General features: G+C 36.8%; 1 protein-coding gene across 1 annotated transcript; it reads right to left on the bottom strand.

Moving 5' to 3' along the window:
* Positions 1-1,223: 1,223 nt before the first annotated feature.
* On the bottom strand, positions 1,224-22,634 carry LOC146956062 (uncharacterized). Its single transcript, XM_085726128.1, has 8 exons — positions 22,340-22,634; positions 4,137-4,622; positions 3,679-3,841; positions 3,184-3,472; positions 2,449-2,521; positions 2,175-2,265; positions 2,007-2,086; positions 1,224-1,732 (listed from the first exon to the last, which is right to left on the bottom strand). Exons 1-8 carry the CDS (start codon positions 22,421-22,423, stop codon positions 1,481-1,483), a joined length of 1,518 nt encoding a protein of 505 aa, XP_085582254.1. The 5' UTR covers positions 22,424-22,634; the 3' UTR covers positions 1,224-1,480.
* Between the last annotated feature and the right edge of the window lie 73 nt (positions 22,635-22,707).

The following is a 22,707-nucleotide window of genomic DNA, read 5'->3' as shown; positions in this document are numbered from 1 at the left end:
CCTATACGTCGATTTTAACTAACATGATAAATAATTTTAGGTGTAAACAATAACAAATATGATAAGAAAAGAAGTGCTAAAAACACTCTTTTTTCAACACTCTCTCTTTTATTGCATAAAATCAATAAGAGTCCAACACTTTGAAAATAGGTCCCACATAAAGTGGTAGAACCCATATTAATTTTAACCAATAAAAGAGTGAATATTAGAGTCTATCTCTAACATTTCTCTATTGAAGTAACACTAACAACTTCAAATAGGAGTGGAGGCAAGGGGTTTGAGGGGGTTCAACTGAACCCCCTGAATTTAAAATTATGCAAATATACTTGATATGTTCTTATCAGAATGATTACATCTAGCAAGCAGCAACAATGATGATGAGAGTTTTTCTCAAAAAAACAAAAAATAAAAAAACAACGATGATGAGAGTTGGAGGTACTTGCATGCACTCATACGCTCAAGTTAGTAGGAGAGCAAAATGTGATAGGTTAAGGAATGAATAATGTGTACCTAGTGAGGCGAAGGACACCTCTTATAGGTGTGGACGCAGAGCCCTGATGGAATAATGATGGGGAAGCTGATACAATTGGCGCCCATCAATGGGTTAACGGTGCTGTTAGGACCTGTGGGATGGTTACATGGTCAAAGGATATGAAGGTCATCGTTGATGTGTTTTGAAGGAGATTAAGGTCCACAGGTTTGGACTTGGTGCGTTTGGTAAGTGTCAAACATTACCCTTCGAAAGAGTAGGTTTTGGCTATTACCTTTTCCACCTTACCAATTTCTCACATGCTCTATGTTTTTTACGAAAATGTCCATGAAATTTTTGGATTATATAATCCAAAATCTGATAGACATTTTTGTAAAACTAAAAATAGAGCTTTCGAGAAATGGATAGGATGAGAAAGGTAATAGCCAAAACCTACTCCTTCAATACTTACCATATCTATTTGAACCGCTATGCTAGGATTCTGGACTTCAACAGTTGCAACTTTAGATATTACATTTACATCTCTATTCTTGGACTTCTAAAAGACCGTTGAGATGATCGATACTTACTCAAATAAATGTTAATTTGAGAGATATTAGTTAAGTCACCCTCATATTTGTGTCTCGTAATGAATGTGTCTTACTGCGATGCTGTACTTTATTATATCATTAACCATATTCTGCTCTTCTTCAGTTAAACGTCCAACATGTGCATGATCAGTGACTCAACAATATGATGGTTGTGAATTCCACAAACAATTCTAACTATGAATCCTTGACCATCCTTTCGTGACCCAACCATTCTGGTATACAAAAAAAATCTGTTTCTGATGAGAGATTTCAGAAATCACACATGATAAGTTTCTGTTCCTAAACATACAATGACATACAAGAAAGTAATGTACTCAAATTTGCCTATACAATATGAACTTTATGCTACTCAGACACCTTAATGATGCCAGCATTCAAGAAAATATGAATATGTATTCTGTCAGCTCATTTGCCTAGGAGAGTTGCCCACATTACTCTCAGTATGTTGAGAATCAATTTGAACTTGATGAGTGGCTGTAGATGATTGATTGGGCAGAACCACATCCTCGGAACCACCATTCTGTTGATTCAACTGAGCAAGCCATCTTCTCCTCCATTTCAAGATCTCTATAAGAATACATGTTCCACACATTACAACTCCAAATCCAGCAAATGTAGCTAGTAGGATTGCCAAAACAGCTCCCATTTTAGTCTGTCATAGTGCCATTTCAAATAAACGTATTAATATATTAACACACTTCATATTATATTAGAAAGATTTTGATCAAGCAAGTTCTTTATCCACAATTATTCTACTTTTTTTTTCCTTAACCCTCTTTCCTAGAGGAAGGAGACCCTGGTAATTCGGAGTTTAGCTGGGAGGTAAGTAAAGTCTGTCTAATCAACGTTCAGCTCATCGACCAAGGATTTATTGCTCTTATAAAAAATACTCAATAACTATATAGTTTCCAGATAGAATTTCTTACCAATTTGAAGAAAAGATGTCCACAAAGAACCACCAAACCAAACTGTATGGTTCCATAAATCCAAACATGATTTCTCCTCACTAAGAATAATTTAAAGGAATTAATGTGAATTGTACAATACCATAAGAAAGTAATTCAACTTGTGGAATTAGAAAAGGCCTCACTCACCCATGGTTGTAGCTGTCATGCTTGCAAGAAGGCCAAGTATACAAGAAAACGGAAGGGACATGGCAATAGCACTAGATCCCATATCTGAAACCTGTCCATCAATAACAAGGAGAATTTCATATTGGCTATGGAAAATATTGTCTTAGAGTCTATTAAGCATCGACACAAACATAGACACGTCGATACGACACTCACTGAGACGTCAACGCACTGACAAGTGCTAGACACAAATGAGAAGTGTAGGTGATACATAGGTTAGAGTAGTAAAACTTACAAGAAGCTGCTCAAGAAAACAAAAGTAAGCCAGCATGTTGACAATGACAAGAATGGGGGCATCCTGCCAAACCCTGTAAAATTTTGCATTAGTTTGTTGTGCCTTGTTGGTAGAACCCTTATCGAAAAGTTCATCAATGAAACAAGATAGAAAATGAGGAAATAGGAAAATTGTTCATCGAAATTGTAAGTTTCTGTCAAAATAGCTTCTGATTTTTTAAAATTGGTAAATATATTCTTAAAATTGTAATATTTCATTCAAAATAGTCCTTATATTAACTTATACCATCAGGGACTGTGACGTGCAATGTTAACTGAAGATGCGACCCCTCCACATTGATTCAAATCAATATGCTCACAGCCTCACACGAGGGACTAATTTTCCTATGAAATTTAATTCTCTTATGGATTAGTTTGTCATTAATTAGTCCATGCATAATTGCATTTCATGGGGAAATTAATCCCTAGAGAGCGTGTGTAGATGTGTGATCAGCATTTAACGTGACATGTCACTCATAGCCTCTAACAATAGAATTTAACGAATGGATAATTTTGAATGGCAAATTTCAATTTCGAGGATGTATCTTTTTCTTAAAAACGAAGGATTTTGATTGCTGGTTTCGATTTCGAAGACCAATTTTTCTATTCACTCAATATAAAATACTGAACCATAAAATCTTCGTTGAAATACCAAACAAAAGAATGTAATTAAAGCACATCAATGAATTTCCCTAACCTGTATTGAGAAGTTTCATCTAAGTGACCTCTGCTCAATTGTAAATTAGCTTGGTGAAGTCTTAAAAGAGTGACAGGTAAGTTCTGAACTTCTTGCTTGCACACATCACATGTCCTATTCCCTTTAATGCCAAACCATTTAACTGCACATTCTTTGTGTGCTAGTGAAAGCTCACCTTTGCAGCTGCACTCCAATTTAAAATTATCAGCACCTTCTCCCAATTCAGCCATGCAAATTCTACATACAGCTTCTTCTTCAGGAATATCTTCCCCTCCATCCTCAGTTTCAACTGAACCATAGTTGTACAAGTTGGTTACTTAATCAAGAAGTCTAGACAAATAACTGAAATCTTCAAATTTGGAGATTAACAACTCAAATATGTGACAGTAATTTACAATAGTTTTGTCCATAATTCAAGTCATTATGATTTATGATTTAAGACTATAGTCAGTCTATAATATGTACCAAAAAGAAAAATATAGCCTATAATATTACCATTTTCACCAGTTGGAGATGCCGCAGATATTGTGGTGGTAATTTTCTCATTAAATTGTGGTATGGTTCGAAATATACGAAACATGCCACCTACAGGAGTATCATCATCGGTAAATGCAGGAACAGACCGGGAACGATGAATTGGCAATTGCAGTTCTTTCTCCTGTAAAATGAGGGATGTTTGAATTAAATACAAGTAAGAGTCCCACATTTTGGTTTTATACAATGATTTTAGAACTTGATCACTATATGCTGACAACGTAAAAAGTTTTACACGGACGTTCAACCATATCTCATCATATAGATATTACTATAACACGATTTGATAAAACGGTAAAATCTGATTAGACAATGTGTAAAATGGTTTATACTGTCGGTGCATATTTGTTAAACCGATGATTTTAACCATTAATGATAACTACAATGTAACATATTGCAAATGCTGCTATAATACTTACACTACCCATTGGTGGAAAACCTTTCCCTCCATGTACATACACTGGATTTGAACGAGGAACCGGTGATACAGGCAAGGAAGATGTTTTCCTTCCTCTCGATTTCATTCGAGACAATGTCCTCGAAAGAAAAGGCTTTTTCGACGGCAATGTGGACGAGCCTTCAAGTGCAAGGAAAGCAGCTTTTTCAATCTCAGAAGTTGTGTTCTTAAATTTAAAACTGAGTTTAGGAATAAAGGTTTTTTTAAGAGTGGATCTATTTTTAGAACTAGAGGGACTTGGAGAATCATTGCTTTCAATGAAATAACCAGGACTTGTACAAGGGGAACATATCACTCTTCTTGGAGATGGAGTTAGAGGTATGTTTATTCTCAAAAAATCTTCTTTTGTTTCTTCATGTGTTTTTATTGGTGTCTCTATACCAAGGTTTTGCCTTGTTCTTTGTTGTCCACTTGGGAGTTCCTCAGTTATTTCAGATGATGCCACACCCTATACACAAAAGAAATGTAGAACAAAAGTTAATCTTAAAATTAGAGAGGAAGAAAATTCACTACGATAGCTGCAAAGTAAATTGATCTTTATTTTAGTACACAAACATTTCAAGATAATTTCCGATAACAAAAGATAAAATAAAGTCCAACTGCTTTCATATAAGCTATAAACTGTTTTTCTAAGTTATCTTGGAGAGCTTATGAAAATAAGTTGAAAATAGTTTATCGACATATCATAAGGTGCATCTATGAGCTCTATCAAACAGTCTCACAAGTCCTTATGCCACTAAGTGTCTATTTGGTACAACGTTTGCGAGACGGAGTTTGATGGAAATTACGACAAAAAATCACGTTAGCGAAGAAGCTAGTATTTAGAGCTTCTGAAAATCACGACAAAACACGTCGCGAAACGTGCAAACGTGCTTTTTTGTGTTGCAAACGGAAAACAAAACATACTCTAAATAAGTTCAAATAAGTCATTCTAAACACTCCCTTAATCAATTGTACTTATTTTCAATGAAATTCTATATTGTTTGCGGTTTTCATCCTTTTTGCAGCAATTTTTATATGATGTACTTTTGACTGCAAAAAGAGATGTGCAAAGTAGTTGAGAATAAAGGTAATGTTAGTTTTTAATGCGACAGTAATAAAGTTTGTGCAACTTCACATAGGGGTGGTGTGTGAGGCAAACTCAGCCAAATCACCCATTATTTCAGCATTGACTAAAAAATTGTACTAGAAGCTTTCACAATCACAAATGGACCCCAATCATCTATAGTCACAAGCACTATATTGTTATACCCTAATTTTGGACCTAAAAATACCAACTCAATTCTTCTTTTCTTGCATTATAAGTCATTTGATATGTCTCTGATCAATTGCATCTTTCTCTGCATTTTATTTCAATGTTATTTGCAAAATTCACATAAAAGGGTATTTTAGTCATTTCCTGCATTCAATTCATTTTAATCTTTGAAAATTGTTTGAGTCTTTTAAATTGGTTTGTATAAGCCCTTGTTTCAATCTCATGTCAAAATTCATTTCAAAAATATCAGTTAAGTCATTTTTTTAGTCAGTATAGCCCCTAAGGGGCATTTTAGTCATTTCCTATGTCAAAAGTTCTTTCAGTCTTTTAAAGATTTGTTTGAGTCCTTTCAAGTAGTTTGAATAAGTCTCTGTTTCATTCTATGTCAAAACCCGTTTTAAAAATTGCATTTGAAGTCATTTTTGAGTCAGTTTTGCCCCTAGGGGCATTTTAGTCTTTTCAAGTGTCAAAACTCTGTTCAAATCTTAAAAATTGGCTCTGAGTCTTTTAATTTTGCTTATATAAGTCTTTGTTTCATTCCCTGTTAAAAATTCATTTTAAAATTTCATCTGAGTCATTTTTAGTCGTTTTAGTCCCTAGGGGCGTTTTGGTCATTTCACATAATATTTCTGATTCGTTTTAATCTGCTTTGTTGTTTTTAATCGTCTCATTTTACGTTAATTTTCAATTTACTTTTCCAATTCAATTTTTGTTTTAATTTTCATTTTAGTCCGCGCACTTTTGTTATTTACATTTTAATCCTTTTTAGTTTGTTAGAGTCCAAGTGCCACGTGTCCAAATGCTATTGGTCCTTAAGAGTTTGTTACAAGTCTAGTGCCACATGTCTCTATCCTATTGGTCCAAGGTCAATGACTTAGCCTATATAAGTCAAACCATGGTCAATTTTTCATTTTCAATCATTCTTTACAATTTACACAAAAAAAATCACAAAAAACTCTTTTCTCTTTTCCTCCTTCTTCTTCATTCACGTGACCATCACCACCACTCCTCCTCCACAACTAACTTTCTCCACCCTAACTAACCACCCTAACTACCTCTAATTAATTCTAACCACCACTTCCACCACCCTAACAACCTTCTCTCTCCACCACAACAACCTTCAACCATCATCATCTTCCTCCATAACCACCCAATCTTCATCATTCAAATTCCAAAACCACCACAAACCTTCATAACCAATCCCTTCATCATCGATCCATCATCTTCTTCTCCTTTTTCTTCAACAATTCTTCATCCAATCCTTTCAATAACTTCATTCCCTTATTCAATCTTCAAAATCGGTTCACTTCAATTCATCAACAACACACTACATTTTCAATCACAAAATCCAAGCCATTTCGATCATGAATCAAATTCATCGCCATTGAAGCACCATTAACCAAGCTAGCTGGACCGTACAAAGCAAGAGGGGATCGAATTCAGATCGTAAACAGAGGAGAGAGATAGAACTGAAGCTTCAAGTTGCGAACCGCAACGGTCTCCGGTAACGAACTCGAATCGTACGTAGCACCTTCAAGGCTGTTCGTGAAGCTGCTCGTGAGGCTGTACGCGACACTTTCGAGGCCTGTACGTGAATGCAAGAGGTAACACGGTTTCTCCTTCTCTTCATCCAATCTGCGCTGCTGCCATTGTTCTTGTGTGAATTTGAGTTCATAAAAGTGATTTTAATCTCTTCCATATTTCTTCTTTGATTGGATCTGCACTGTGTTCTTCATTATTGTGTGAATCCGAATACATGTTGGGAGAAAGTGAGTTTTTGGTGTAATCATTTTAGGAAGAACTTGTGAACAAATTGAACAAAGAAGAAGAAAGGGGTGTTTTTACGTGAAAGTTGAGGAAGAAAAGGGTATTGACCCACTGAACCGGTTCGACCCGCTGGGTTAACCCATAACCCGGGCCCATCTCACTTTTCTTGTGTTTTAAAGAAATCACTACAGTTTTGTTGTTCACACCCCCCTTGTGTCTGCTGCTTTTGTTAATTTTCGCTATTTGCACCCCTGTCCATTTGATCTTTTCATGAAAAATCCTAAAGATTTTTTCTATGTATTCTTGATTTTTCTTCTTAACATTTTGGTGACATTTTTTGTGCTAAAATTTGAGAAAGATATTTGAAGCATTTTTTTCTTATTTTTGTTAGAATTAGTAATTTTCTTGCACTTTTTAGCTTAAAAATCCTTTAAAAATTCCTAAAAAAAATTCCTATGTGTTCTTAATCATTTTCTTGATATTTTTGTGATATTGTCATATGTTGAATCTTGGTTAAAAAATGTGTGGTATTTTCTTGTCAATTGTTTGTTATTTTTGTTAAAAAGTTGTGAAATCTTATGTGTTTTTGTGTTTAAAAATTCTCTAAAAATTCTAAAAAATTTCATACACATTTCTTGATAATTTTGTGGTGTTCTTGTGATAATTTTGCATAATAAAAATTGAAAAAATAATGTGGTTAATTTTCTTACTATTTTGTGATATTTTGTGCTAAAAATTGATGAAAATTTGCTTGATTCCAATTCCAATCCTTGATAAATGTTTGTGGTTCATGATGGATGATTTTGTGAGGTTTTTACTACTGTTTGAATGTGTTTTTTACTGGACATGTGCATGTGATGATTGGTTGCTTGCTTGGCAAGTTTTTGTTTTGTGAATAAATGGTGCAAATAGGTCTAAATTCACATAAAAAATGCAAAGTTTACAATGACACTTGGATCCTCATTTTAAAACCTAGATTTTTATGCCTTGAAAGTATGTTGAATTGTGAGGATCCTAGGTCATACTCAAGCCTTGCATTGGTGATGAGATTTTAGGCCTATTTCACATCGTTTTTGCTTGTTTTTTATGTTAATTTTCATTACTTTTGTTATGATAGCTTTGACTTGCTTTATATCTTGTGCTACTAACCATTTGTTCATTGTCTCATACATCATGAGCATTCCCATATCTCATCTCTTTCTCCACTTTAATTTCTTGCACTTTAAGTTTCAATTTCATGCAAAGATTAGAATGTAAAGATTTAGGAGTTTTTGTAATGTTTTACTTTTATGCAATTTTAATTTCTTGGCAAAGAGGCCATAGAATGTATCTAGGGTATGATGTAAAGGACAATGGACTCTAATGATGTACACCGACACAAGCACCGACACATGCACACACACCACTTTAGATATATAGTTAGAATATGCATGTTTAGATGTATGTTTAGGATTGTATGTTTAGATGTATGTTTAGGCTTTAGACTTAGAAAAAACCAATTTTCCAAAAAAATATGAACAAACTTCACTCAAACCATTTTCCAAATAAACCTTGGGATCCAACATCCCATTGTATTTTCTTTTCCATTTTCTTAATCAAATTTCAATGAAAAATAACCATACTTAGACCACATTTTGCAAATGACTAATTCAACCCCACTTTTTACAATCTCATGCCCTTGAGGCCTCTTTCTATTCTTCAAACCCCATTTTTCAAACTTAAAATCAATCAACAAAAACAAAAACATTTTTTTGAGAGAGAACTACGGTGGATTTGATCCCTTAAACGGGTACGTAGGCAAGGAACAAAATTCCTTCAATTCAATTAAAATAAAAATTCAAACACATTCTTCTCCCTCCAATTCTTCACATAGAACATTCTTAGGTGTAAATAACATTTCAAAATAGCATTTAAAAATAAAGCGCGCGCGTAGAAATTAAAGACGGTTCCTATAGGTTACTATAGTCGTTATGGGTGCCTAACACCTTCCCGTAGCGAAAACAACTCCCGGACCTCGATTCTCAAAGGGTTTTGCTTACTTTTTCCCTTCCCAAGAAAAAATAAGATATCACCGGTTTAAAAGGTTCAAACGTAATCAATGTTTGACACCCGAAAACTAAGATAAAACAGCTGGCGACTTCACTGGGGAGATTCGAGAGTTACGCCTAGTTTTTATTTCCACGCTTGCGCTTGTATTTTTACTTGTTTCTTTTACTTGCTTTCCTATGTGAATAAATGTTTAATTTCTTGCAAACGTGTGGGGTGAGAATATCAAAAGTCCTGCACCCGGGCTGAGTGAACTTAGGATTTAGGAGGGATATAATCGACAATTCATTCCGGGGGTTGCCTCGTGTTTTGAATTACGCGATCAATCCCACATAGCTGAGGCATTTTAGGGGTGATGTTGTCGGCGCGAGTTGTCGCGTTTAGGCACTTTGCTTCTAATTGTTCTATGACGCTATGAACCATAGATAACCAAACCCATCCATGGCCATTTTCTAGGACGTAGTGCGGAGGCTAAACCGGGTGTTGTCTCGAGTTTTAGTCGTCACGCGATACTACACTCAGGTTAGACCTTCCACGTATAATCATGGAGCGAGTGTTGTCTCGTGACACCATGAGATACGTCGGAGAGGTTGCAACTTGGGAACCTTTTTAGAACCCGGTTACTATTTCCTAAAGCCCTAGTTTCACCGGACACCGTGTCCACCCATGACTCCTCGACTTTGAACTTCAAACCCACCATGTTTTCTCCGAACTTGAACATAATCATGCATTCATGCATACATGCATACATGCATAAACTTTTTCCCATGCATTTATCGGAGGACTTAGACAAGTCATCTTTTGAACATCACGGATGTGAACGCCAAGTGATACCATCTCAACTAAACTTTTAGTTTCGCTCAAGATTTCCAAATAAAACTGTGTTTCTCCGTGATGTTCACAACCACTTTGACAAGTCTTCTGACAAAAAAAAAAGAGTCTTTTTGCATTTGCATATCATGCATCATATGCATCATTCATCGGTCACAAATGGCTTCCCGTGCTCATTGTCTCCTGGTTCTTCTGCCGCAGTCTGAAAAGTGGTTCGAACTCGCAAGATTCACCAACCAGATAGAGTTCATCAAACAAGATTGTACAAGAGAAGAAACATGGCTAACCTTGAGGAAGAGAATGCCAGCCCCTCGGGCCAGCCCATTAAAGAGTCTAATCTGGATAAGGTTCTGAGGCTTATTAAAAAGAGTGACTATAAGATTGTTAACCAGCTGCTACAAACCCCATCAAAAATATCCATCCTGTCTCTGCTCATGAGCTCAGAGGCTCATAGGAAGGTGCTAATGAAGATACTGGAGCAAGCTTATGTTGACCACGAAGTCTCTGTGGATCAGTTTGATGGGATAGTGAGTAATATTACCGCCTGCAACAATTTGGGATTTGGCGATGATGAACTCCCCGAAGCAGGGAAACATCATAATTTGGCTCTACATATCTCGGTGCACTGTGGGTCTGATATGATATCCAACGTTTTGGTGGACACTGGATCGTCTCTGAATGTAATGCCTGAATCCACACTAAGGCAGTTGAGCCATCACGGAATTTCTCTGAGGGGTAGCAGCTATCTGGTTAAAGCTTTTGATGGATCTCGCAAGGATGTTCTCGGGGAAGTGGACCTGCCAATCACCGTTGGTCCTGAGACATTTCAAATAACTTTCCAAGTCATGGATATCAATGCCTCTTACAGCTGTCTCCTCGGAAGACCGTGGATCCACGACGCTGGAGCGGTAACTTCCACTTTGCATCAGAAGCTCAAGTTCTTGAGGAATGGTAAGATTGTCACTGTGCATGGTGAGGAAGCATATCTAGTTAGCCAGGTATCATCGTTCTCTTGTGTTGAAGCAGGGTCCGCTGAAGGGACGTCGTTTCAAGGATTGACTGTTGAGGGTGCAGAGCCCCGGAGGGCTGGTGCTAGCATGGCTTCACTCAAGGACGCCCAGAAGGCTGTTCAAGCAGGGCAAGCTGCTGGCTGGGGCAAAGTGATTCAGATCCTGGAAAACAAGCGTAAAGAGGGCCTTGGATTCTCCCCAACCTCTGGTGTTTCAACAGGAACTTTCTACAGTGCTGGGTTCATTAATGCTATTGCTGAAGATGCTGCTGAAAGTAGTTACGTGCCCACCTTTGTTATACCAGGAGGCACTGTGAGAAATTGGGAAGCCATTGATGTTCCTTTAGTCATGCATGCTTCCATGTAATGTGTTTTGTTGCTCATGTCTTTTGTTTTCAAAATAACAATCCTTTCGCTCTGCCCAAGGCGAAAGTGATATCATTGTAAGGGCGTGTTTGTTTCGGCATTGCCGTTATCAATAAAAGTTGTCGTTTTTCTCACGACTCTTTGTTTTTTACTTTTTAGTGCCTTTTTCTTGGAAATAATGGTAATGCCAGAAAAAACCAAAACGTTTGTTATTTTCTTATTAATTTTAAAAATCTGCATAGAAAAACATTTTTCTAAAAATCATCCCAATCATATTATGCAGATTGAACCATAATAAACCCGTTGAACACAGTGACCCTATGGTTCCTCCAAATTTTGAATTCCCTGTATATGAAGCTGAAGATGAGGATGATGATTATGAAGAGGTACCTTATGAGATCACTCGACTGCTTGAGCAAGAAAGAAGAGCCATTCAGCCTCACCAGGAAGAGATTGAGCTTATCAACCTGGGTACTGAAGAGAACAAGCGAGAGATCAAGATTGGTGCTGCACTTGAGCCAGAGGTGAAAAAGAAGATCATCCAGCTTCTCCATGATTATCCAGATGTCTTTGCATGGTCCTATGAAGATATGCCGGGCTTAGATCCCAAGATTGTGGAACATCGGATACCGACAAGACCTGAATGTCCTCCTGTCAAACAGAAATTGAGAAGGTCTCGTCCAGACATGGCTCTTAAGATCAAGGCTGAGGTGCAGAAGCAAATTGATGCGGGTTTCCTCATGACAGCTGAATACCCTGAGTGGATTGCCAACATCGTACCAGTACCAAAGAAAGATGGGAAAGTTCGAATGTGTGTTGATTACAGAGATCTGAATAAAGCTAGTCCAAAAGATAACTTCCCATTGCCTCATATTGACGTGCTTGTTGACAGTACTGCTCAATCTAAAGTGTTCTCTTTCATGGATGGTTTCTCTGGTTATAATAAGATACGAATGTCTCCTGAAGATAGAGAAAAGACGTCCTTCATCACTCCATGGGGAATGTTCTGTTATAAAGTAATGCCGTTTGGCTTGATAAATGCTGGTGCTACCTCTCAAAGAGGTATGACAACTCTGTTTCATGATATGATTCACAAAGAAATTGAAGTATATGTTGATGATATGATTGTGAAGTCAAGTGATGAAGAGCAACATGTCGTGTATTTGAAAAAGATGTTTGAAAGATTGAGAAAGTACAAGCTGCGGTTGAATCCCAACAAGTGCACATTTGGTGTACGATCTGGAAAGTTGCTAGGCTTCATTGTCAGTCAGAGAGGCATTGAAGTTGACCCTGACAAAGTCCGAGCCATCAGAGAGATGTCGGCCCCTCAAACTGAGAAGCAAGTCAGAGGTTTCCTCGGACGTCTAAACTATATTTCAAGATTCATATCTCACATGACTACTACCTGTGGACCAATTTTCAAATTGCTCAGAAAGAATCAGTCTGTTGTATGGAATGATGAATGTCAGGAAGCTTTTGATAGCATTAAAGAATACCTGTTGGAGCCACCTATCCTTGTCCCGCCAGTGGAAGGAAGGCCTTTGATTATGTATCTGTCAGTGTTAGATGATTCAGTGGGTTGTGTTCTCGGTCAACAAGATGAGACTGGTAAGAAAGAGCATGCTATCTACTATCTGAGCAAGAAGTTCACCGACTGTGAGACTCGGTATACAATGCTTGAAAAGACCTGTTGTGCCTTAGCCTGGGCTGCCAAACGCCTGCGTCATTATATGGTGAATCATACGACTTGGTTGATATCCCGAATGGATCCAATCAAGTACATTTTTGAAAGGCCTGCTGTTACTGGAAAGATTGCACGTTGGCAAATGTTGTTGTCTGAATATGATATTGTGTACAAAGCTCAGAAAGCAATCAAAGGAAGCGTCCCTGCTGAGCATCTTGCTTGTCAACCTCTTGATGATTACCAGCCAATTAAGTTTGATTTCCCTGATGAAGAGATTATGTATCTGAAAGCAAAAGACTGTGAAGAGCCACTGATCAATGAAGGGCCGGATCCCAATAGCAAGTGGGGATTGGTGTTTGATGGTGCTGTCAATGCTTATGGTAAAGGAATTGGAGCCATCATTGTAACTCCGCAGGGGCACCACATTCCTTTCACTGCTCGAATAACTTTTGAATGCACAAACGACATAGCTGAATATGAAGCATGCATCTTGGGTATCGAAGAAGCCCTTGATCTGAGAATTAAACACCTTGACATCTATGGAGATTCTGCACTTGTCATCAATCAGATAAAAGGTGAATGGGAGACTCATCATGAGAAGCTGATCCCTTACCGTGACTATGCAAGACGTCTATTGACATACTTTACCAAGGTTGAGCTGCACCACATCCCTCGGGATGAAAATCAAATGGCTGACGCTCTTGCTACTCTGTCTTCCATGTTTCGTGTCAATCACTGGAATGATGTGCCCGTAATCAAAGTACAACGTCTTGATAGACCCGCTCATGTGTTTACCATTGAAAATATGCCAGGTCAGGCTGATGAAGTTGTGAATGACAAAAAGCCTTGGTACTACAACATCAAGCAATTCTTGCAAAAGCGTGAATATCCATCCGGTGCTTCCAACATGGATAAAAAGACTTTGAGACGATGGGCTAGCAAATTCCTTCTGGACGGAGAAATCCTATACAAGAGGAACTATGACATGGTCTTATTGAGATGTGTTGACAAACAAGAAGCTGAGAAGTTAATGCATGATGTACATGACGGTACTTTTGGGACCCACGCTTCGGGTCACACCATGTCAAGAAAACTGTTAAGAGCCGGCTATTATTGGATAACTATGGAGCGTGACTGCAACAAACATGCTAAAAGATGCCACAAGTGTCAAATTTATGCTGACAAGATCCATGTGCCTCCACATGCTCTCAATGTTATCTCTTCCCCATGGCCTTTCTCTATGTGGGGCATTGACATGATCGGAAGAATTGAACCAAAAGCTTCCAATGGACATCGTTTCATTCTAGTGGCAATTGACTATTTCACCAAGTGGGTTGAAGCTGCTTCCTATGCAAATGTGACCAGGCAAGTGGTTGTCAAGTTTATCAAGAATAACATCATCTGTCGATATGGTGTTCCCAACAAGATCATCACTGACAATGGTTCTAATCTGAACAATAGCATGGTACAAGCTCTATGTGAAGAATTCAAGATTGAGCATCGCAACTCTTCTCCTTATAGACCTCAGATGAATGGTGCAGTTGAGGCCGCTAACAAGAACATCAAAAAGATTGTTCAAAAGATGGTCACTACTTACAAAGACTGGCATGAAATGCTACCTTTTGCCTTGCATGGTTATCGTACTACAGTGCGCAGTTCAACCGGGGCAACTCCTTTCTCTCTTGTGTATGGCATGGAAGCAGTTCTCCCTCTAGAAGTGGAGATTCCATCTCTTCGAGTAATCATGGAAGCAAAATTAACTGAGGCTGAATGGCGTCAAAGTCGGTATGACCAGTTGAATCTGATTGAAGAGAAACGTATGGATGCTATGACTCATGGACAATTGTATCAAGTACGAATGAAGAATGCTTTTGACAAGAAAGTCTGACCTCGAGAATTCAAGGAAGGCGAACTTGTATTGAAAAGAAGGATAAGTCAGCAACCCGACCCAAGGGGCAAGTGGACACCTAACTACGAAGGTCCTTATGTTGTCAAGAAGGCTTTCTCTGGTGGTGCTTTGATTCTTACACATATGGATGGTGTTGAACTCCCAAATCCTGTTAATGCCGATATAGTCAAGAAATACTTTGTCTAAAAAGAAAAGAACAGCGTGGTAGGTCGAAAACCCGAAAGGGCGGCCTAGGCAAAAATGCGCTTCCCGGTGGATCGAAAACCCGAAAGGGCGATCCAGGCAAAAGTTAGGGACAAAAAAACAAATATATGAAAAAGCTCGCTGAGGTTGTACGCAACTCAGGCAAGAATGAGCGCCTCGATGAGCCGAAAACCCGAAAGGGCGGTTCATGCAAAAATGAGGTTGACAATAAAAGACAAGTAACTATATCTGGCAAATCACCATCACCCCTTGGGACATCTGCAACTGTCAATGATCATCTTCATCAGAAGCTTCTGTACTTGTGAATTCAAAATTTCTATGAAACGTAGCGGTCATCGTGTTCAATGTATCACCAACCAATAAAATTACCATTTTCCAAGCTTTGTAAATCCGTGAAGTCATGCCTTTGGCTGACTCTCACTCTTCTACATCAATTTGAGCCTTTCTATTGTTTGAAATTCTATTTTCTTTCTACTTTCAATGCTTTATACAAAAATATTTTCTGTCTATTTGATAATGTCAATGTCTGAAACAAACATCTTTGAAAATTGAAAAATCTTTTTCTGTCTATTTTGAAAGCAAACCTGAGCAACAGGGTACATTTCAATGAAGCATGCATGAATGAATGAATATCAATGTCTATTTCAATACATGTTATAAACAGGTTACTCCCCAGGATGATCTGTGGTCAATGGCAAGAATGAAAAAACAGAATGAAAATGAAAAAAATGAAAACAAAAGCTCGCTAAGTTGAAAACCCGAAAGGGCGGCTTAGGCAAAAATGAGCACCCCGCTGATTGACAACCTATGAAGGCAATTCAGGCAAGAATGGGGCAATGAAAAGAATCTTTACTCCCCGGTGAATCGAAAACCCGAAAGGGCGGTTCAGGCAAAAGTGGGGTTTGAAAATGAAAAATGAAAAGAATGAAATATTGAAAAAGCATTGACCACAGATGCGAACATCCAAAGTTTACCCAGCACTGACACGCCTAGCAACGGCGACCTGTATCCAAGAACCTTCCAAGGTTTCCTCCTTTACAAATTTTATTGCCCTCAGCCATGGTTTTGATACGTCTCTCAACGACGGTCTCTCCAAAGAGGTTTTCCCCTGTGAATATGTCGCAGCACGAGCCACTACGTGCCCAATCTTCCAATGTCTTGTCTGCCTTTGTGAAACTTCTTGTCAAGTTACAAGCCAATCATGCATTTCAAGCATTCATACATGCATAATCATGCATTTTATGTGCTCATACATCCAATAATCTTGCTATACCATACATACATGTTGCATATCCAACTGTCAACTGTCAAATTCAATGTCAATTTCAATTTCAATTTCAAATGTCAAATGCAAATGTCAAATGTCAAATGTCAAATGTCAATGTCAAATGTCAAATGTCAATGTCAATGCCAATGTCAAATGTCAATGTTAAATGCCAATGTTAAATGTCAATGTCAATTTCAATGTCAATGTCAATGTCAATGTCAATGCCAATGTCAAATGTCAAATGCAAATGTCAAATGTCAATGTCAAATGTCAATGTCAAATATCCAATGTCAAATGTCAATGTCAATGCCAATGTCAAATGTCAATGTTAAATGTCAATGACAAATGTCAATATCCAATACCAATGTTAAATGTCAAATGTCAAATGTCAATGTCAAATGTCAATGTCAAATGTCAATATCCAATGCCAATGTCAATGTCAATGTCAATGTCAATGTCAATTTCAATTGCCAAGTCAATGTCAATGTCAATGTCAATGTCAATGTCAATTTCAATTGTCAAGCCAATGTCAATGTCAATGTCAATTTCAACTCAATTCAAATCAATGTCAATTTACTCTTGGGCCAACAAAAATGGTCATGTCTATTTTCAAATCAGGTCAATGACGATTTACCCTCAATTGGTATCTTGTTAAACCAGACTCTCAATTTGTATCTTGTTACTGGTCAAGTGCCAGGTTCGATCCAAAAAAGAACCACTTGTACCTGCTTATATACCTATGCTTCCGGACAAACGGCAAGTTCGATTTGAAGAACAGTTTGTACCCAGCTTATGCTTTGTTATCGGTCAAACGGCAAGTTCGATCTAAAAGAACAGTTTGCACCTTCCCACATGATGTGGCGATAATCCGACAAGCAAGTTCGATCCAAAGAACAGCTTGTATCAACCCTTTTGTCTATAGCTCCAGCCAAACAGCCAGTTCGATCCGAAGAACAGTTTGTGTCTGTCTATCTGTTTGTATTTTCAATCAAGTGTCAAGTTCGATCCAAAGAACAACTTGTATCTGCCTATATGTCTATGTTTCCGATCAAGTGTCAAGTTCGATCCAAAGAACAGCTTGTATCTGCCTATATGTCTATGTTTCCGGTCAAGTGCCAAGTTCGATCCCAAGAACAGCTTGTACCCATCTCTTGTTTGTATCTCTCGGTCAAGTGGCAAGTTCGATCCAAAGAACAGCTTGTACCTGTCTATTTGTTGCCCGTTCTTTCTACCTTGATGTCTATAAATCCCTTGGTGGTGTGACACAGTCCGTAGATTCCGGTTCGATTGTCTTGCATTCATAAATGAGATGTTGCATGGCATTCGTGTTTTTTTTTTGAAAATCTGAAAGTGTATTTTTATGTCCAAAAGCAGTGCAAATGTTAATATTTAAGTATCTTCGTCCCGTCAACTCAAAAACTTCGTCTCTTGACTCTCCGGACAAAGAAACTTAAATAGGGGCAGCTGTTATACCCTAATTTTGGACCTAAAAATACCAACTCAATTCTTCTTTTCTTGCATTATAAGTCATTTGATATGTCTCTGATCAATTGCATCTTTCTCTGCATTTTATTTCAATGTTATTTGCAAAATTCACATAAAAGGGTATTTTAGTCATTTCCTGCATTCAATTCATTTTAATCTTTGAAAATTGTTTGAGTCTTTTAAATTGGTTTGTATAAGCCCTTGTTTCAATCTCATGTCAAAATTCATTTCAAAAATATCAGTTAAGTCATTTTTTTAGTCAGTATAGCCCCTAAGGGGCATTTTAGTCATTTCCTATGTCAAAAGTTCTTTCAGTCTTTTAAAGATTTGTTTGAGTCCTTTCAAGTAGTTTGAATAAGTCTCTGTTTCATTCTATGTCAAAACCCGTTTTAAAAATTGCATTTGAAGTCATTTTTGAGTCAGTTTTGCCCCTAGGGGCATTTTAGTCTTTTCAAGTGTCAAAGCTCTGTTCAAATCTTAAAAATTGGCTCTGAGTCTTTTAATTTTGCTTATATAAGTCTTTGTTTCATTCCCTGTTAAAAATTCATTTTAAAATTTCATCTGAGTCATTTTTAGTCGTTTTAGTCCCTAGGGGCGTTTTGGTCATTTCACATAATATTTCTGATTCGTTTTAATCTGCTTTGTTGTTTTTAATCGTCTCATTTTACGTTAATTTTCAATTTACTTTTCCAATTCAATTTTTGTTTTAATTTTCATTTTAGTCCGCGCACTTTTGTTATTTACATTTTAATCCTTTTTAGTTTGTTAGAGTCCAAGTGCCACGTGTCCAAATGCTATTGGTCCTTAAGAGTTTGTTACAAGTCTAGTGCCACATGTCTCTATCCTATTGGTCCAAGGTCAATGACTTAGCCTATATAAGTCAAACCATGGTCAATTTTTCATTTTCAATCATTCTTTACAATTTACACAAAAAAAATCACAAAAAACTCTTTTCTCTTTTCCTCCTTCTTCTTCATTCACGTGACCATCACCACCACTCCTCCTCCACAACTAACTTTCTCCACCCTAACTAACCACCCTAACTACCTCTAATTAATTCTAACCACCACTTCCACCACCCTAACAACCTTCTCTCTCCACCACAACAACCTTCAACCATCATCATCTTCCTCCATAACCACCCAATCTTCATCATTCAAATTCCAAAACCACCACAAACCTTCATAACCAATCCCTTCATCATCGATCCATCATCTTCTTCTCCTTTTTCTTCAACAATTCTTCATCCAATCCTTTCAATAACTTCATTCCCTTATTCAATCTTCAAAATCGGTTCACTTCAATTCATCAACAACACACTACATTTTCAATCACAAAATCCAAGCCATTTCGATCATGAATCAAATTCATCGCCATTGAAGCACCATTAACCAAGCTAGCTGGACCGTACAAAGCAAGAGGGGATCGAATTCAGATCGTAAACAGAGGAGAGAGATAGAACTGAAGCTTCAAGTTGCGAACCGCAACGGTCTCCGGTAACGAACTCGAATCGTACGTAGCACCTTCAAGGCTGTTCGTGAAGCTGCTCGTGAGGCTGTACGCGACACTTTCGAGGCCTGTACGTGAATGCAAGAGGTAACACGGTTTCTCCTTCTCTTCATCCAATCTGCGCTGCTGCCATTGTTCTTGTGTGAATTTGAGTTCATAAAAGTGATTTTAATCTCTTCCATATTTCTTCTTTGATTGGATCTGCACTGTGTTCTTCATTATTGTGTGAATCCGAATACATGTTGGGAGAAAGTGAGTTTTTGGTGTAATCATTTTAGGAAGAACTTGTGAACAAATTGAACAAAGAAGAAGAAAGGGGTGTTTTTACGTGAAAGTTGAGGAAGAAAAGGGTATTGACCCACTGAACCGGTTCGACCCGCTGGGTTAACCCATAACCCGGGCCCATCTCACTTTTCTTGTGTTTTAAAGAAATCACTACAGTTTTGTTGTTCACACCCCCCTTGTGTCTGCTGCTTTTGTTAATTTTCGCTATTTGCACCCCTGTCCATTTGATCTTTTCATGAAAAATCCTAAAGATTTTTTCTATGTATTCTTGATTTTTCTTCTTAACATTTTGGTGACATTTTTTGTGCTAAAATTTGAGAAAGATATTTGAAGCATTTTTTTCTTATTTTTGTTAGAATTAGTAATTTTCTTGCACTTTTTAGCTTAAAAATCCTTTAAAAATTCCTAAAAAAAATTCCTATGTGTTCTTAATCATTTTCTTGATATTTTTGTGATATTGTCATATGTTGAATCTTGGTTAAAAAATGTGTGGTATTTTCTTGTCAATTGTTTGTTATTTTTGTTAAAAAGTTGTGAAATCTTATGTGTTTTTGTGTTTAAAAATTCTCTAAAAATTCTAAAAAATTTCATACACATTTCTTGATAATTTTGTGGTGTTCTTGTGATAATTTTGCATAATAAAAATTGAAAAAATAATGTGGTTAATTTTCTTACTATTTTGTGATATTTTGTGCTAAAAATTGATGAAAATTTGCTTGATTCCAATTCCAATCCTTGATAAATGTTTGTGGTTCATGATGGATGATTTTGTGAGGTTTTTACTACTGTTTGAATGTGTTTTTTACTGGACATGTGCATGTGATGATTGGTTGCTTGCTTGGCAAGTTTTTGTTTTGTGAATAAATGGTGCAAATAGGTCTAAATTCACATAAAAAATGCAAAGTTTACAATGACACTTGGATCCTCATTTTAAAACCTAGATTTTTATGCCTTGAAAGTATGTTGAATTGTGAGGATCCTAGGTCATACTCAAGCCTTGCATTGGTGATGAGATTTTAGGCCTATTTCACATCGTTTTTGCTTGTTTTTTATGTTAATTTTCATTACTTTTGTTATGATAGCTTTGACTTGCTTTATATCTTGTGCTACTAACCATTTGTTCATTGTCTCATACATCATGAGCATTCCCATATCTCATCTCTTTCTCCACTTTAATTTCTTGCACTTTAAGTTTCAATTTCATGCAAAGATTAGAATGTAAAGATTTAGGAGTTTTTGTAATGTTTTACTTTTATGCAATTTTAATTTCTTGGCAAAGAGGCCATAGAATGTATCTAGGGTATGATGTAAAGGACAATGGACTCTAATGATGTACACCGACACAAGCACCGACACATGCACACACACCACTTTAGATATATAGTTAGAATATGCATGTTTAGATGTATGTTTAGGATTGTATGTTTAGATGTATGTTTAGGCTTTAGACTTAGAAAAAACCAATTTTCCAAAAAAATATGAACAAACTTCACTCAAACCATTTTCCAAATAAACCTTGGGATCCAACATCCCATTGTATTTTCTTTTCCATTTTCTTAATCAAATTTCAATGAAAAATAACCATACTTAGACCACATTTTGCAAATGACTAATTCAACCCCACTTTTTACAATCTCATGCCCTTGAGGCCTCTTTCTATTCTTCAAACCCCATTTTTCAAACTTAAAATCAATCAACAAAAACAAAAACATTTTTTTGAGAGAGAACTACGGTGGATTTGATCCCTTAAACGGGTACGTAGGCAAGGAACAAAATTCCTTCAATTCAATTAAAATAAAAATTCAAACACATTCTTCTCCCTCCAATTCTTCACATAGAACATTCTTAGGTGTAAATAACATTTCAAAATAGCATTTAAAAATAAAGCGCGCGCGTAGAAATTAAAGACGGTTCCTATAGGTTACTATAGTCGTTATGGGTGCCTAACACCTTCCCGTAGCGAAAACAACTCCCGGACCTCGATTCTCAAAGGGTTTTGCTTACTTTTTCCCTTCCCAAGAAAAAATAAGATATCACCGGTTTAAAAGGTTCAAACGTAATCAATGTTTGACACCCGAAAACTAAGATAAAACATATATCACTAAAAATCTTTAGAAGATATTATGAATTGCTTATGAGCACTTGAAGCATATTATTACTGATTAGAAAATTTATATGGTGAGAAATGAGAATCACCACCAAAAAAAAATTAATAGTATTTTCAGAACAATTGCCACTCAACAATAGTATATAAATTTCAAGAAAAATCAAATGAATTTTGAAAATAGATATTTTAGGGTCAAACAATTTTGAGTCTCAATTGCTTATAAATCCAAAGTATCTTCTTATTTTTTTTTCTGGGCAATTTTCAACCTATACTAGAACATAAATTCATATATAAATACAAGTGATCATGTATGGGCATGTTTATTATGTAACAAAATATGTAGAAGACTTACAAAGAGAAAATTAGAAGAAGTGCACACAAAAATATATACATACAAGTGATAGCACAAAGTAAGAAAAAGAACAGAAGAATCTAAAGAACCTTTTGAATTGAGATATCATCTCTATTTTCAATGGTGCTAGCTCCTTGGTTGTTATTATTATTCATGGAAGCTTCGGTTGCCATGGTCAATGGGGAACCCACCAAACCAAAGAGAAAAGGCAAGAAAAGTATTTGATGAATTGAGAAAAATAATTATTTTGCAAAAAAGGAAGGTGAGATATTTCCTTGATCATGGAAGCTGGAAATTTGCTGGAAGGAATCAGAAAAGGTATATAGTAAGGTGTGGAGAAGAGAGACACCATTGAAACAAGTTGTGTTTGTGGTATAATAGCATGAAGCAGACATGTTTCATATTTTCTTAAATAAATACAAAATACAAGTCATGCTTAAAAGTATAATATATATTT

Source organism: Medicago sativa, chromosome 1, assembly GCF_051527215.1.
Source record: "Medicago sativa cultivar Bolivia chromosome 1, Bolivia_mono, whole genome shotgun sequence".
In the NCBI taxonomy this organism is placed as follows: Eukaryota; Viridiplantae; Streptophyta; class Magnoliopsida; order Fabales; family Fabaceae; genus Medicago; species Medicago sativa.
This window is presented reverse-complemented; position numbering and strand designations above follow the sequence as displayed.

Coding starts and splice junctions, on each gene's coding strand:
- LOC146956062 (XM_085726128.1), bottom strand. CDS start 22,423: ATGGCAACCGAAGCTTCCATGAATAATAATAACAACCAAGGAGCTAGC. Junction 3,473..3,678: donor ATCTCCAACTGGTGAAAATG/GTAATATTATAG, acceptor ACTATGGTTCAG/TTGAAACTGAGGATGGAGGG. Junction 2,522..3,183: donor GATGAAACTTCTCAATACAG/GTTAGGGAAATT, acceptor AAAATTTTACAG/GGTTTGGCAGGATGCCCCCA.